This window comes from Leopardus geoffroyi, chromosome E2, assembly GCF_018350155.1.
Source record: "Leopardus geoffroyi isolate Oge1 chromosome E2, O.geoffroyi_Oge1_pat1.0, whole genome shotgun sequence".
Taxonomy (NCBI): Eukaryota; Metazoa; Chordata; class Mammalia; order Carnivora; family Felidae; genus Leopardus; species Leopardus geoffroyi.
This window is the reverse complement of record NC_059335.1, coordinates 17902611-17916561: the sequence shown is the minus strand read 5'-3', so window position 1 is coordinate 17916561 and position 13951 is coordinate 17902611. Positions and strand designations below refer to the sequence as shown.

Sequence of the window (13951 nt, the reverse complement as noted above, 5' to 3'; positions counted from 1 at the left end):
TGGCTTAAAATAATTATTATTTTGTAGCTCCTGATTCTTCCGGACCATTTGGGCTGAACCCAGCCAGGCAGTTCAGTTCTCCAGTTGGTCTCACCTGGGCTGACTCTCGCAGCTGCAGTCAGCTAGTGGGGTGACTGGGGGCTGTTTGGTCTGGGGTGGTTTCACTCACATGTATGGCTGGCTGGCAGTGGGTGTAGGTGGCTGGGGTAATGGCTCTGAACTGGGCCATGTGTCTACCGCAGGCCAGCCCAAGTTTGTTCACGTGGCAGGGCGTGCAGCGTTGCCAGGAAGGGTTAAACCATTCTCTGTGAAAAAAAAAAAGGGGGGGGGGGAGGGGGGCACCTGGGTGGCTCAGTCGGTTGATTTCAGCTCAGGTCAAACATCTCGCAAAAATAAACATCTTGCAGTTTGTGGGTTTGAGCCCCGCATCGGGCTCTGCCAAGGAGCCTGCTTGGGATTCTGACTCCCTCTCTCTCTCTCTCTGCCCCTCCCTGCTCTCTCAAAATAAATAAAAACAAAAACTTTGAAAAGCAATAAACACCTCCTCCTGCGACTTTGCGTGGTTCTTAGGAAATGCCAGCCCTCCTGAACATGGCCTACTGGGCCAGGCCCCGCCCACCACATCCAGCCCCACTCTCCCCTGCTTCCCCTGCTCCCTCTCACTTTGCTCTCTCCATTCCAACAACAATGGACTTCGGGGCCATGCCTCCTCTCACCCCAGAGCTCTGGGACCTATCTGACCATTGCCCAGAAGACTCACCCTTCTCCTAGTCATGTTAGTGATTATTTGGAAAATCTTACTTCAAGCATTCACTTTCTCCAGGAAGCCTTTCTTGAAAACCCTGGCCCGGTTAGCGTCCTGTTTTACTTTCTTAAAGTATCTCTCTTGTGATTTTTCTTCAGAGCACTTAGTATGGTTTTAAGTTTACTTGCAACCAATAACGATGGCCAACAATAGCGCATCAGCGCTTGCTCCATGCCAGGGGCTATTCTAAGAATATCAGGGGTGTCTATTCATTTGATTCTTATGAGGCACAGAAAGTGGAAGAAAATTGCTCAAGTTCACACAGTTGATAAGTGGTACAGGCAGGACCCAAACCTGTCAGTCTGGTTCCCAGAGCTAACATCTTAACCATTCTGATGTGCCCCCTCCCTCTGAAGTAAATAATTTGTCTCTCCCCTACCAAACTTCGAGGCCTTTAGTGGTAGATATTCTGTGTTACAGACTGAATTGTGTCCCCTCCAAAATTCCTATGTTGAAGCCCTAACCCACAACATGGCTGTATTTGGAGAGGGGTCCTTTAAGGAGGGAATTAAGGGTAAATGCGGTCATAAGAGTAGGGTCTTAATCCAATAGGACTATGTCTTAGTCTGCTCAGGCTGCCATAATAGAACACCATGGGCGGAGTAGCTTATAAACAACAGAAATCTATTTTTCTGGAGGCTGGGATGTCCCAGATCAAGGCACTGGTGGATCTGGTTCATGGATGACGGTCTACTTACTGAACATCGCATGGTAGAAGGGGCAAGGGAGATCTCTGGGGCCTTTTTTTATAAAGGCGCTAATCCTATTCATAAGGGCTCCAGCCCCTGATGACCTAATCGCCTCTCAAAGTGCCCCCCCCATCTCCAAATACCACATTGGGGATTAGGTTTCAATATGTGAACTGACACAAACAGTTTACTGACACAAAACAGTTTACATGGCACCTCATCAAAAGAGGAGGAGACACAAGGAGTGTGCGTGCATAGAGGAAAGGCCATAGGAGGACACAGTGAGAAGGCAGACATCTGCAGGCCAAGGAGAGAATCCTCAAGAGAAACCAACTCTATTGGCAGTTTGATCTTGGACTTCCAGCCTCCAGAACTGTGGGGAAAAAATTTCTATTGTCTAAACGACTCCCTCGGGTGCCTGGGTGGCTCAGTCAGGTAAGCGGCGACTGTAGCTCAGGTCATGATCTCACAGTTCATGAGTTCGAGTCCCGCGTCCCGCTCTGTGCTGTCAGCACGGGGCCTGTTTCGGATCCTCTGTCTCGCTCTCTCTTTGCCCCTCCCCCGCTTGTGCTCTCTCTCTCTCTTTCTCAAAAATAAACATTAAAATTATCCTTTCCCAGAATGCAAATGCATTTACCTAAAAGTTTGAGGACTTGAGCATACGTACTGAGTGAAGCCTTCAGGATCAGATCCTAGTCCAAAACCAAAACCCAAACACCTTCATGTATGGACGAGGTAAGCCAGGGCCAAGGTGATCACATCAGGCCCCACCCCACATCTATAAGATCAACCCTACTTAATCATAGTGTAGCTCGAATGCCGGACTCTCTAGAACAAGGTCGGAGTTCTAGCAATGCCGGCTCTCGCTGTGGGCGACAAATGACCCTCGGAGGTTAACCGGCAGAGTAATCTGCTTCCTCACAGGGTTATTTAGAAGGAGTCAGTGAGATGATGCACACACAGCGGTACACCAAAAGGGCTCGGTGAGCGGGAGCTGCTGTTACTACTATTACAGCACCTGACTCTTCCAGCTTTTTGAGGGGTTTGCACCCGCCGGTCCGTCACTCGCCTCAGTCGGTCTCCATCCCGACTTGGAGCTGCAGCGACAGTCCCAGGTCCTCCTGCCCCCTTGTTCCCTCCCCAGTTCCTCAGCTAGCTGCGGGGAAGTAGGCGCCAGCCAACACTCCACCGAGCCCTGAAGCTGAACTTTTGAAGCACAGGGACAGAACTCCAACTGCCGCCTGAAACCGTTGAGCTGGTCTCCCGCCTCCCGCCCCTCTGATCAATCAAAAGAGAAGAGGCAAGCCCCTGGACCAATCAGAAGTGGAACCGGTCGAACAATGCCCGCCTCCTGAAAGCGCCCTCGCTCCTCATTGGATGTGTCCCTGAGCGAACACAAGGCTAAGCCACTTAGAAGAGAGTGGAGCCAGCCAATCAGCAGTGCAACCGCAGCGGAGCTCGTGGAAGGAGAGAGGCAGTAGTGTTCTCGGACTGGCGCCGTTCGAGCTAGTCGCCTGTCAGCACTACAGCCCTTCCTGGGTAGAATGCCAGCTGGCTGGGCTCTTAGCTCCGACCAACTTAATGGTGGGGCAAAGCAGTGGGCCATTCTCTCTGGTGTGTTGGCTGGGGTGGGGGTGTGGGGCGGGCAGGGGAGGCTGGTACGTGAAGTACGCAGTTAACCCTGCCTCAGCTGACAGGCAATGAGCATTTGACCAATCACGGGTCAAGGCACTGCCCCTCTGGTGCCTTCCCTGTCCCCGCATACTTCCAGGTGAGGCGGGGGGCGTTCTGCAGCCAATCAGTTGTGAAGCAAGGCAAGAGGCAGGAAAGGGGAGCTGCCCACAGGCACCTGAATCCCGGCTGGCTTTTTTTTTTTTTTTAACGTTTATTTATTTTTGAGACAGAGAGAGACAGAGCATGAATGGGGGAGGGACAGAGAGAGAGGGAGACACAGAATCGGAAGCAGGCTCCAGGCTCTGAGCCATCAGCCCAGAGCCCGACGCGGGGCTCGAACTCGCAGACCGTGAGATCGTGACCTGAGCTGAAGTCGGACGCTTAACCGACTGAGCCACCCAGGCGCCCCAATCCCGGCTGGCTCTTGAGGGCCTCCCAACCAATCACAGACATACATTTCATAGACTGTCAGGGGTTGAGAGAGAGAGATGAAAGGGTTTGCATCGAGAGCCACTCGTTGGCAAGACAGGAGCAAAGAACTGGTGGTATCCTGAGCCCTTGCAGAGGAAGATTCCAAGGCTGTTAGCGAAAGAGGTTCGGGGCCTAGTTTTTTCATAGGGGGACGGAGGGAGAGCAAATTCCGCAGCCAATTAGAAGGGGTGGGGGACTGGCTGGAGGATAAGATCTCAGTCTTAGAGACCTGAAACCTGAGTCCGCGGACCAGTTAGACTCAAAGCCCTGCCACTCCGCACAGCAAGTAGGGCGGGAGGGAGCTCCGCAGCCAATCAGCGGTGGGTGCGAGGCTGGAGGGAGCAAGTGGAGCTGTCCTAGGTGCCGCCTAGGATGTTGAGAATGCTCAGTAGATGCGGTCCACACTGCAGCCAATCAGCGTCCGCCTCAGGGAGACAAGCGAGCTGTGCACGCGCCCAGGCTTCGAGCCCCTGGCCTCACGCTCATCCCTACTTTCTAACGGACACTGGATCTTGCACTGCCCTCGGTGTATGTGAGGCTGTGGGAAGAAGAACAGGGTCTGAGTCAGTGAGTGCCATGGTTTTTCTTACACTTCTTCAGGCCTGAGCTGACCCAGGCAAAAGCTGGGGTGTGGGTGCTTGAGTGGTGGCCTTGAGAGTCAAGAATTGAGGACTGAGGGCTTTAGTCCCTGGAGACTTCCTTTGCCCTGGTGAGGCTGGGAACGGGGCCTCCTGGGCACCCTTGGACCCAGGCTGGGCAGAGGCTAGGCCAACATGCCCTATGAGTTGGTCCATGGTCCCTGAGGCTAGCTTATGAGGCAGTTGAAAGCCTTTTGGAGCTCTGCATGGTGTCATTGGCCATGAGGTATGGCCTCTGAACTGTGAGAGGTTGTCTGAGGTCTCTGGACTGAGTCTGGATCTGGTGACTTGGAAGGAGAGACCTGTGACTCTCCAGAGGTTGTTGGGAGTCACTGGCCAAAAGATGAAACTAACGTACACTTGAGAGGTTTTCTGGAGTCTTTGGATCCAGCCTGGGCTGAGAGTGAGTGTTGCTGGGGTTGAAAGCCTGATGAGAAGTTGTCAAAGGCTATTGCATCCAGGCTGTGCTGAGAATATGTGGTTGCAAGGCTTTGCGGGGGGCGGGGGGGGGGGGAAGAGTTCGGGTCTCTGGACTCCAGCTTGAGGTGTGTTGGCAGGTTTTCCAGTACCGGGTCCAGGTTAGACAACCTGGCTAGGAGGTTAGGCCCATGGTCTTCTGGAGGTTCTTGAGGAGGGAGTTTCTGAATCTCAGATACGTTGTTTGACCTCCATGAGATACTATTGCCATGTGATGTCTCTAGGAAAAAAACAGGATTGGGTCACGTTTAGAGCCTTTCACTCCCTGTCCCCACTCTTCCCCAAACTCTGGTCATTCCCAGAAGATACCAGGCTATAAAAATGAGGCCAGATGCATAAGGAAGATGGATATTGTACCGGAGCATAGAAAGAGGTGTGTGAGACATCCTGCTCCTTTGGAAATCACCCAGGTTGTCTTTACAGAAAATCTTTTATACTTACGGGGCAGGGTGTTTATATCTAATTTCACTCAGCTGTTCAAATTCGACATGGTATTAAAGCTTTCAGAGTGCTTTCATGTACACCCAGAGTTCTTAAACCTTGGGTGAGGGAATGCAAGGAAGTGGTCTACGAGTGGATTTCAGGGGGGTTTGAACTCCTGGAAATCATAAGAAAAACTGTATGCATATTGTATTGGAGGGGGTGCAAGGCAGCCACACGGATGAGCAAGAAGCATCTAACCTGTCCAAGGACTGACTGCAGAGCAATCTGTGAATCCCTTGTCATTCACATGCAAAATGGTATGAGTATCTACAATTTTCTAGTGTAAACAGTTGATTCCATAGCTTACAATTTTAAAAGGAATGGTGACCCCCTTAACCTACGAGGTTAAGAATCATTGGAATAAAGTAGACTGCTGTATTATATACAGGGACCAGACAAGACTAGAAATGATGTCTTCTTTTCTTCCCAAACCTGGTGTTGGCACACACTTCAAGGCATTTCTTTTTTTTTTTTTTTAATTTTTTTTTCAACGTTTATTCATTTTTGGGACAGAGAGAGACAGAGCATGAACGGGGGAGGGGCAGAGAGAGAGGGAGACAGAATCGGAAACAGGCTCCAGGCTCTGAGCCATCAGCCCAGAGCCCGACGCGGGGCTCGAACTCACGGACCGCGAGATCGTGACCTGGCTGAAGTCGGACGCCTAACCGACTGCGCCACCCAGGCGCCCCAAGGCATTTCATATACTAGACTGCATGTCTGAGCTCAGTCTACCTACCAGGGCCTGGGGTGTGTACATCAGTCACACAATTCACTCATGAGTATAGACCTGGGGTTGAGGGCCATGTAGGTCCTAGAAGTGGGCCATTTGGGTGAGAAGGTTCAGGGTTCCAAACTCCTAGAGCATGGCCTAGAATTGGGGGAACATATGTTCCAGGTGGGGTCTTCCTAGATGTCCTTGGGATCCTTAGCCCAAGACGAGGGACACAGCCAGAGGGGGTCAGAGTGGGGCCTTTTGCCTGGGTTTAAGGAAATATTGGCATTCAGTTCTGGTCTTGAAGACAGCCCCTGTGAGGAAGTTGAGGGTCTCAGAAGAGTTAGCTCCATATTAGGGCTGAAAAAACAAAGTCCATCCAACAGGGAGGATGCAGTGGAACCTAAGTTTTTTTGTTTTTGTTTTTTCACTTTAGTCTAGTTCTTTTCCACTTAATCCACAAAAGCTATACTATGATAGGGTCTCTATGGCCTAGATTCAGCTCACTGGCTATGATTATATCTGGTTCTTGAGTTATATGAAACATAGATTTGAAGGAAGAAAGAAACTAATTTATTCCGTGGTGTCTCTTCTCTGGTATATATTGGATGTACTTAACTAGAAAGAGTGGGCATTTGAAATTTTATGTAAGATTTAGATAATTGGTCTTAAATCTGTATGAAATGCTGTGGGGGAGTTTAACCACCTTAATTTGCAGGAAGAGTTGTGTTCCTGGAGAGTAGAAAGTTCATAGAATTTTTCTAATTTGAATCTTGTTTACCTTGGCTTTGGAGGTACTCAATATTTAAAATAAGTGAGATAGGGGCAACCTGGGTGGCTCAGTCAGTTAAGCATCTGACTCTTGACCTCAGCTCAGGTCTTGATCTCAGGGTTGTGAGTTCAAGCCCTGTGTTGGGCTCTGCACTGGGCACAAAGCCTACTTAAAACAAATAAACAAACAAATAAATATTTTAAAAGTGAGATAAAGAGAGAACATTTTTCATAAAACAAGTAATCATACCTCTAACTGGCCTATTCTGATGGTTTAGTTTTAATTATATTTGAGGAGAATCCATACCTGTATTGCTGTGTTGACATTTTTATATAAAGCTGGATTGTACCTGCAGGGGCTTATGAAGGAGCTTATCATCAAGCCTATCAGTGAGAATAAAAAAATATCAGATTTTAAACTTTATTTAGTAATGTGTTAGGACTGAGAGGCAAAAATCATACCTCATTTTCCCACATACTTCCTTCCAGTTATGCCCTACCTAATCTCTTCTACTCACTGTACCCTCTCCCAGGATGCAGGTTTGTGTCCTCAAAAACTCATGGTTTCCTGTGTCCACCCCATAAGACAACTGCAAGTGATTTCTACAGAGTCAACCTGGGAAGTGGAAGCTGGACAAGAGCTTTGAGACTGTGATGGGAGACCTTTCAAAAATAGACAGTTAGCAGTGTCCCTACCCTTCCAAGTCAAAGTGCAATTTGTTCATGCTTCTGCTGTTACTGCTCAATGCAAGAAGTCTTGGGCTGTGTAGTCAAGAATGTAGGTAGAGAGAAGGGCCTGAAGTGTCACCAGCGTAAGGGCTAAGGTGTAGAGGGCCCTGGGGATACCTCTAAGGAGGCGGTCTCTAAAAGGATATCCTTAGGTTGGGTAGACACCAGATGGGAGGCAAAATGAGGCTTCCCATTCTTGGGGGCTTTTGTTCACTGGATGGGGAATCTCCTTGCGCCTTCTCCTCCATGTTTCCCGGAAGTCTGCTGACACTCCCCGTCAGCTACAATTGGCTTACACAGAATTCTGCCCTTTGAGCACAGTTTCCAACATTCTTGATCATCAATGGGCAGATCATACCAGTGAGAGAGCTGAGTCATAGACCCATGAAGTAGAGCTGGGAGGCAAGGGGTGATGATGTAATCGTCCAAACCCCTGTACCTTCCTTCTACACGTGGGGCTTCTCTCTCATGGCTTTCCCCACTTATTCCATATCTCCAGGGATTGTATCTCTGTGTTGAAGAAAGGATGTTTTTCTCTGTATGCGTACGTATCAGGGATTGGTGTTTTTATAGTTCAGGCCAAGTGTCTTTAATATGGGTATCTAATGAGTCCCTGGGTGTGGTGGTATGAGGAGTTAGAAAGCTCAGAAATGGAAAATATTTAACGTTCAGAGTAGCACATGAATACAGCCTGTCCATTTGCATTTTCCCTTTCACTCTGACTCATCTTCCCCTCTCCCCACCCTATTATTGCCCTCCACCAGCCTCACCCATTGGCACACCCTGTCTGTATAGAAAGGAGTAACATCTGCCTGCACCCAAGCTAGAACAAGAAGTAGAGGGAAGGCATGTTTGGTCTGGAGGGAGAAAGTAGAAGGCTGGTCTGAATATTTTGGGGTCCTGAACAAAAGGGAGAAACAGGAGTTTAGAGACAGAATATTTGGGTCTAGGAGGGGACGAGGATCTAAGGGAGAAGCCCAGGGGGAACCAGACTCTGTCATGTCACCAGAGCAGCCTACCAGTGCCTGCCTTGCACATCTTCCAGTTATTTACTGGGCATATACGATGCAGCAGGCACATATCATAAATGATCTCTCTACGTTTGTTGAAAGAATGAAAAATGTGCCACAGGATGGGAGATAATGGAATAATAAAAAACAGAAAAAGAAATTTGAGTCTCTCAGACCTCCTTTCCCCAGGTTAACAAGCACTAAAGTGTGAAAACAGGGGAAATCTCCTGAGAGCTTGACCCTTTTGGCAGGAAGTGAAAGAAACCCCAGGGTTCTGATTTCAGAGAAATGTCATTTGTCATCAACCCAAGAAAAGGGAGTTTTCTCTTCGAAGACCACCGCAGGCCCTTCCTGGGGTTGCCCCCTTCAAAGCTTGATGGGAGAATCTGAGTCACTTGCACATTCAGTCCCCAGTGGTGGCCCAGATGACAGGGGTCATTTCCACAGAGCAGTTAAAGCTTCCCTAGCACTAAGTCAAGGCAAGGAAGGACGATGCATGCTTTTGGCCCTCTTTCACTCTCTCCTTGGAATCCAGATGTTTCAGCCCTTTTTACTTCTGAGGTAGTAGAAACAGCTTCCAGCTGCTAGAGCTCTACTGATGCTTCTCAGTAGCAGAATTAATACTATTTGAATGATGTGATGTACTGACAAACCACTTTCACATTTATCATGTCATTTTATCTTTATCCTCACCTCCAAATGCGGTAAGCAAAGGTTATCCCTATTTCATGGATGAGGTAACTGAGGCTCAGAGAGGCGACTTGCTCAAGGTGACTCAACTAGTAAATGGCAGAGATGAGACTCAAATGCAGGTCTGATTATTCCAAACTCCTTGTTGCCTCAAATGAACTTTTTTAAAAAAAGATTTTTATTTTATTTTTTTAAAGTACTCTCTACACTCAACACAGGGCTCGAACCTACAACCCAGAGATCCAGGGTAGCATGCTCTACCGACTGAGCCAGCTAGGCACCCCTCAGATGAACTTCTTTGACTCTAGAAGTTCACAAATGAAATAAGGAGACAGGGAGCCAGAATGGCTTGAATCTGGAAGTAGAGAGGGTGTTCTCTCCTGGGGAGTGGGGAGTGAAGCAGAGCCAGGGTTATAAAACCACACCCCCTTGGGGGACTGTGGCAGACCGGTACTTGGGACACCCAATGGAAGACTGTGAGGTCAGGGGCGGGGCTAGCTCCAGGGGGGGCCCCAGGAGCCCCAACAGCAGTTCAGAGCATGCGGTGTCCAGGAGGAAGCTACAACCGGTGAGTGGTTGCTTCTCCCCAGCTGAGACTTTCCTCCCATTACACCCCCTCTTCTGTTCACTTGTTGCCAATTAGTAGCCTTCTCCCCGAGGTGTCCCAGCAGTAATTCTCCCAATAAGGGTCCTTACTCACAGTGAGCCCACACTTAGGAATATGCCTGCTGAGACACTTAGGTCTGTTGATCTCTTAGTACCCCAGTTCTCTTCTTAAAAGCCAATGTGGTAGTTTTGATATGTGATAAATTTCCACCTTGTTTGGACTCTATCTATTCTTTGCTTTTGGTTTGTGGGAAACAAAATTAAACCATCTCCTTACCCTAATCTGGAAAGGAAATACCTCCCCCTCTACCGTTCCCATTTCCCTTTCTCCCACTTCCTCAGGGGTCAAAACCTTCTCCAAAATCTCTCTCCATCCTTGAGTTGGGAACCATCTCTTCTGTGGCTTGTGCACCTGTTCTCTCAACCCACTGGAGGGGATTCTTTGGTCTCTTCTAGGTTCTTCTCTGAGGACATGTTCTAGAAGTTTCAGCCGTAGGGAGATAATCTATTGATGCCTTTGAGCATGCCCTTCTGCAGCTATGACCTCAGTCTTGCTGCCCTTTCTGCTCTCAGGACTACTCAACTTCATGTGATGGGCTTGGGGTGGGGGTGAGGGGGTGGCACGCTAGCTTTCTAAACTCTCCCGTGAAGCAGTGTCGTGTTCCATCCCTAACTGCCAGGGCTGACTGGGTCTTATGGTGATTTCTTTGTCTGGAAAGAAGGCAGCCTGGCCTGCTCCAAGGTCTTTCCCCACAGAAAGGCTTGGAGTAGCATAAGTATCAACCTCTGCTATCTTTTAAGTCAGAGACTGCTAATTGACTGGACCCATCTTACACCAGCCTTAAACCCACCATTTGATATGGTTGCTAACTGCTTGGTCCTTACTCTTTTAAGTCCCGAATTTGGTCTAATTTCCATTCTCCTGCCATCCCCACCCTCATCCCTACCCCCTGGTCTGTTATGATTCTAGGTAGGCTCAGATCCTCTCTTGGGTTAGTTTATGTGCCTCATTCAGGACACAGAGAGCTCTGAACCTGCAACTCACTCTTTCTCCCCTCACCTCCACAGGCTTGAGAATATGCCGTTGCTCTCTTCCCTTTCCACCATGGACCCCACACTGTGGCCTTTCTTTCAGATCCTCTGAGATTGGTACCCAGGCAAGGCACGATGCCCTTGTTCCGGACAAGACTGCCTAGCCCCTACAGCTCTGATCGGCTGGTACGGCTAGCAGCCAGGCTCCGGCCAGCATTATGTGATACGCTGATCGCTGTGGGGAGCCAGGAATTCCCTGCCCACAGCCTGGTGCTGGCAGGTGCGAGCCAGCAGCTGGGCCGTAGGGGCCGCTGGGCTCTGGTGAAAGGCATCAGCCCTTCCACCTTTGCCCAGCTTCTGTACTTTGTTTATGGGGAGACTGTAGAGCTGCAGCCGGGGGAACTGGGGCCCCTTGAGGAAGCGGCCAGGGCCTTGGGGGTGCAGTCCCTGGAAGACGCATGCAGGAGGGCTCGATGGGATGGGGTTAGAGAGCTGGGTCCAGGGCTGAGGGAACATCAGGAGGAGCCAGAGAAACCCACAAGGGATTCTGAAAGAGGACTGGGGGGACATGGAGAGCAGAGACCAGAAAAATGTGTTAGTGCTGGTAGAAAAGAATGGGAGACACTGCATGAGCAAAGGCCACCAAGAGAGAGCCCTGAGAGAGCAGAACCACTGCAGGAGGGTGAAGGGGAGGAGATGAGATCAAAGGAGAAACTCAAGCAATCCCCTCTTGGCCATGGGGGAATAGATGGAAAGCAAGAAGTGATTATGTGGGTGACAGAGAGCCCAGGAAGTTCTGATGAAAGACTTCGGGAGTTCCCTGGCCCCCTTCCCCTACCAGGCTCCCTCCAAAACAGCGTCATTCCTAGGCCCTGGTGGGCTGAGACCCCTTGGTTCGGGGAGGGCCAGCCTGCCCTGTGGAGCATCCTGCTGTTGCCACCCAGATATGGCACTCCCTTCTCTCATAGCACCCCCATCACTGGAGCCTGGCAGGAGGTCTGGCCTCAGGACCAGAGGTGAGTGAAGAGCCTAGTGGAAGACCTCCCTGGCTGGGAGGGAGTGGCTCAGGATAGGCAGCCAGTGATGGGGGGAAGGGGTACCACATCTCTTATCTCTACTGTACATTTCCTGAGCTGGTGATAGGACAAGAAGCTTTCACCACAGGGGAAGTCAAAGCCCAGCCCCTGAGGAGGACTCCTGACTCCTCTCTCCCCAGGATGGGTTTGGCCAGGTTTTGCCAAGGCTAACTCTTCCCCACCCCATCCCCAGGATCCCACTGTCCCTGAACCCTGAGAAAGGTCTCTGGAACCACAGCCAGTTGGCCTCCTCCAGTCCTGCCCCAGGTAAGCCCCTCAGTGACCTGTACAAATATTATAACATGCTCTCTCTCCTGAGGCTGGGGCTCCAGAAGTCCAGCTTGAGTAGGGCACCAACTTCACTCTGCTCTCTCCAGGTTCCCTCCCCCAGGGCTCCGAAAAGCTCAGCCCTGGGGACATGGAAGACTGTAATCAGAAGCACACAGGTGAGTAGGGTGAGGGCACCTTTGCCTTCAGTCCCACTGTACCTCCTGATGTCTTGCCTGGGAGTACCAGTGATCCAGCTCTGGGATTCCCAGCCATGCCTTTTCTGTCCCCACAGGTGCACTTGCAACCTGTGTGAGTCAGGTGAGCACAGCAGGCCCACCTGGCCAACAACCTCCCCCACCCCCTCCTGCTCGGTCTCGGCCCTATTCTTGTTCTGTCTGTGGAAAGAGGTTCACACTCAAGCATCAGATGGAGACACACTACCGAGTCCACACAGGTATGGGCCCCCCGCCCTCGGTGAATTATCTGCTCCCTTACAAACTCCAGTCTGTCCCTGAGTCCTTCACTGGTTGCTTGGCTCCCACACAATTCCTTTGTCCAGTTGCCCAGATCACCCCCTAGGCCAGCCTCCGCCCCTTCTTTCCTTCACCGCCCTCCCCCTCCACTTGCCCTAGGAGAGAAGCCCTTTTCCTGCAGCCTATGTCCCCAGCGCTCCCGGGACTTCTCAGCCATGACCAAACACCTGCGGACGCATGGGGTCGCACCCTACCGCTGCCCTCTGTGCCGGGCGGGCTGCCCCAGCCTAGCCTCCATGCAGGCGCACATGCGCGGCCACTCGCCCAGCCAGCTCCCACCAGGATGGACCATTCGCTCCACATTCCTCTACTCCTCCTCTTCAAGGCCATCCCGGGCCTCGACTTCTCCCTGTAGATCCCCTTCCTCCACCACCTGACGGTGTCGGTACCTTCTCTGGCTTCATCCAACAATAAAATTAAATAATGAAAGACGGGCCGCCGGGCTGGATAGGCTTCTGACCCAGCACCGCAGGTACGGCAGCGTAGCAAATTTGGCTCCAAGAAGCATTGCAGCAAGGGCGCCGAGGCCTTCTCCCAGATGACCGCTGGCCCTAAGATCCTGGGCAAGCGAGTCCGTGTGGGGTGTGGGAAGTGAAGTCTGCACGAGTGAAAATTAACTGTGCGGGGACTGGCGATCTCATCACCAAAATAAAGAGTTTTCCTGTGCCCTCCTCTCAGGACAAGCCGAGTCCAGGCTTCAGTCTGTGCGCAGGGGAGAGGGAAGGACAGCCTTGCCTCTTGTCCTGTAGCGGCCCCTGGTGGCCGTGCATCCACTGTCAGCGGGGCGGGGCGGGGAGCACCTCCATCTCCCGGGTCTATCAGTCCTCCCCCAGAGGTAGGGGCCCGCGAGGGCCGCGAAGTCCAGGCTGACTTAGCAGCAAGCCCTGTGGGGGAAGCCTGTGAGACACCAAGTTATTCGCCCCTTCCACAGCAAGCAACGGCGCGCAGGGTCTGAGTCTGGGATCCCCAGTCCAGGGCTCGAGGAACGCGTGCTCTACCCTGCTTTCCGCCACCCGCCTCCACTCCTTGAGCACAGGGTCTGCAAAGCCGGGGTCTCTCAAGCACCTTCCCTCCATGCTGCGCAGAACGACCGCCGGGTCGCACCTCTAACTGACACTAATCCTTTGCCGCGGCCCCTTTAGCAGCCCACGCCTCTTGCAGTCGCAAACTTCATTTCCCAGTGTCTTTGGGATTTCCCAGGGTCCGAAGCCACTGCACCCTGGGAGTGGTAGTTCAAGCGTGCCGCTGGCCTCTACAGAAACCATGGGAGGGGTCTGCGGCGAGA

The 13951-nt window shown here is 51.2% G+C and overlaps 1 protein-coding gene and 1 long non-coding RNA gene across 6 annotated transcripts; one reads left to right on the top strand and one right to left on the bottom strand.

The window, feature by feature from the left end:
• Positions 1-13028, bottom strand: LOC123578326. Of its 2 annotated transcripts, none has more exons than XR_006702316.1 (2): positions 12946-13028; positions 1-305 (listed from the first exon to the last, which is right to left on the bottom strand). It is a non-coding gene; the product is annotated as an uncharacterized LOC123578326 (long non-coding RNA). The 2 variants fall into 2 exon arrangements; XR_006702315.1 differs by lacking the exon at positions 12946-13028 and adding an exon at positions 2132-3357.
• Positions 4081-13100, top strand: ZBTB32 (zinc finger and BTB domain containing 32). 4 transcript variants are annotated; one of them, XM_045441133.1, is made up of 6 exons: positions 4081-4206; positions 10891-11803; positions 12057-12130; positions 12241-12309; positions 12426-12587; positions 12766-13100. In XM_045441133.1, the coding sequence occupies exons 2-6, from the start codon at positions 10923-10925 to the stop codon at positions 13041-13043; spliced, it is 1464 nt and encodes a 487-aa protein (XP_045297089.1). In that variant the 5' UTR covers positions 4081-4206; positions 10891-10922; the 3' UTR covers positions 13044-13100. The 4 variants fall into 4 exon arrangements, with proteins under 4 accessions (XP_045297089.1, XP_045297091.1, XP_045297088.1 ...); XM_045441135.1 differs by having other exon boundaries at positions 10824-11803; XM_045441132.1 differs by lacking the exon at positions 4081-4206 and adding an exon at positions 9628-9717 and having other exon boundaries at positions 10824-11803.
• The last annotated feature ends 851 nt before the right edge of the window (positions 13101-13951 follow it).

Excerpts from the sequence above, each read along its gene's own strand:
- ZBTB32 (XM_045441133.1), top strand. The coding sequence starts at position 10,923 with ATGCCCTTGTTCCGGACAAGACTGCCTAGCCCCTACAGCTCTGATCGG. Across the intron at positions 12,131-12,240 it reads CTCCTCCAGTCCTGCCCCAG|GTTCCCTCCCCCAGGGCTCC; the intron begins GTAAGCCCCTCA and ends TGCTCTCTCCAG. Across the intron at positions 12,310-12,425 it reads CTGTAATCAGAAGCACACAG|GTGCACTTGCAACCTGTGTG; the intron begins GTGAGTAGGGTG and ends CTGTCCCCACAG.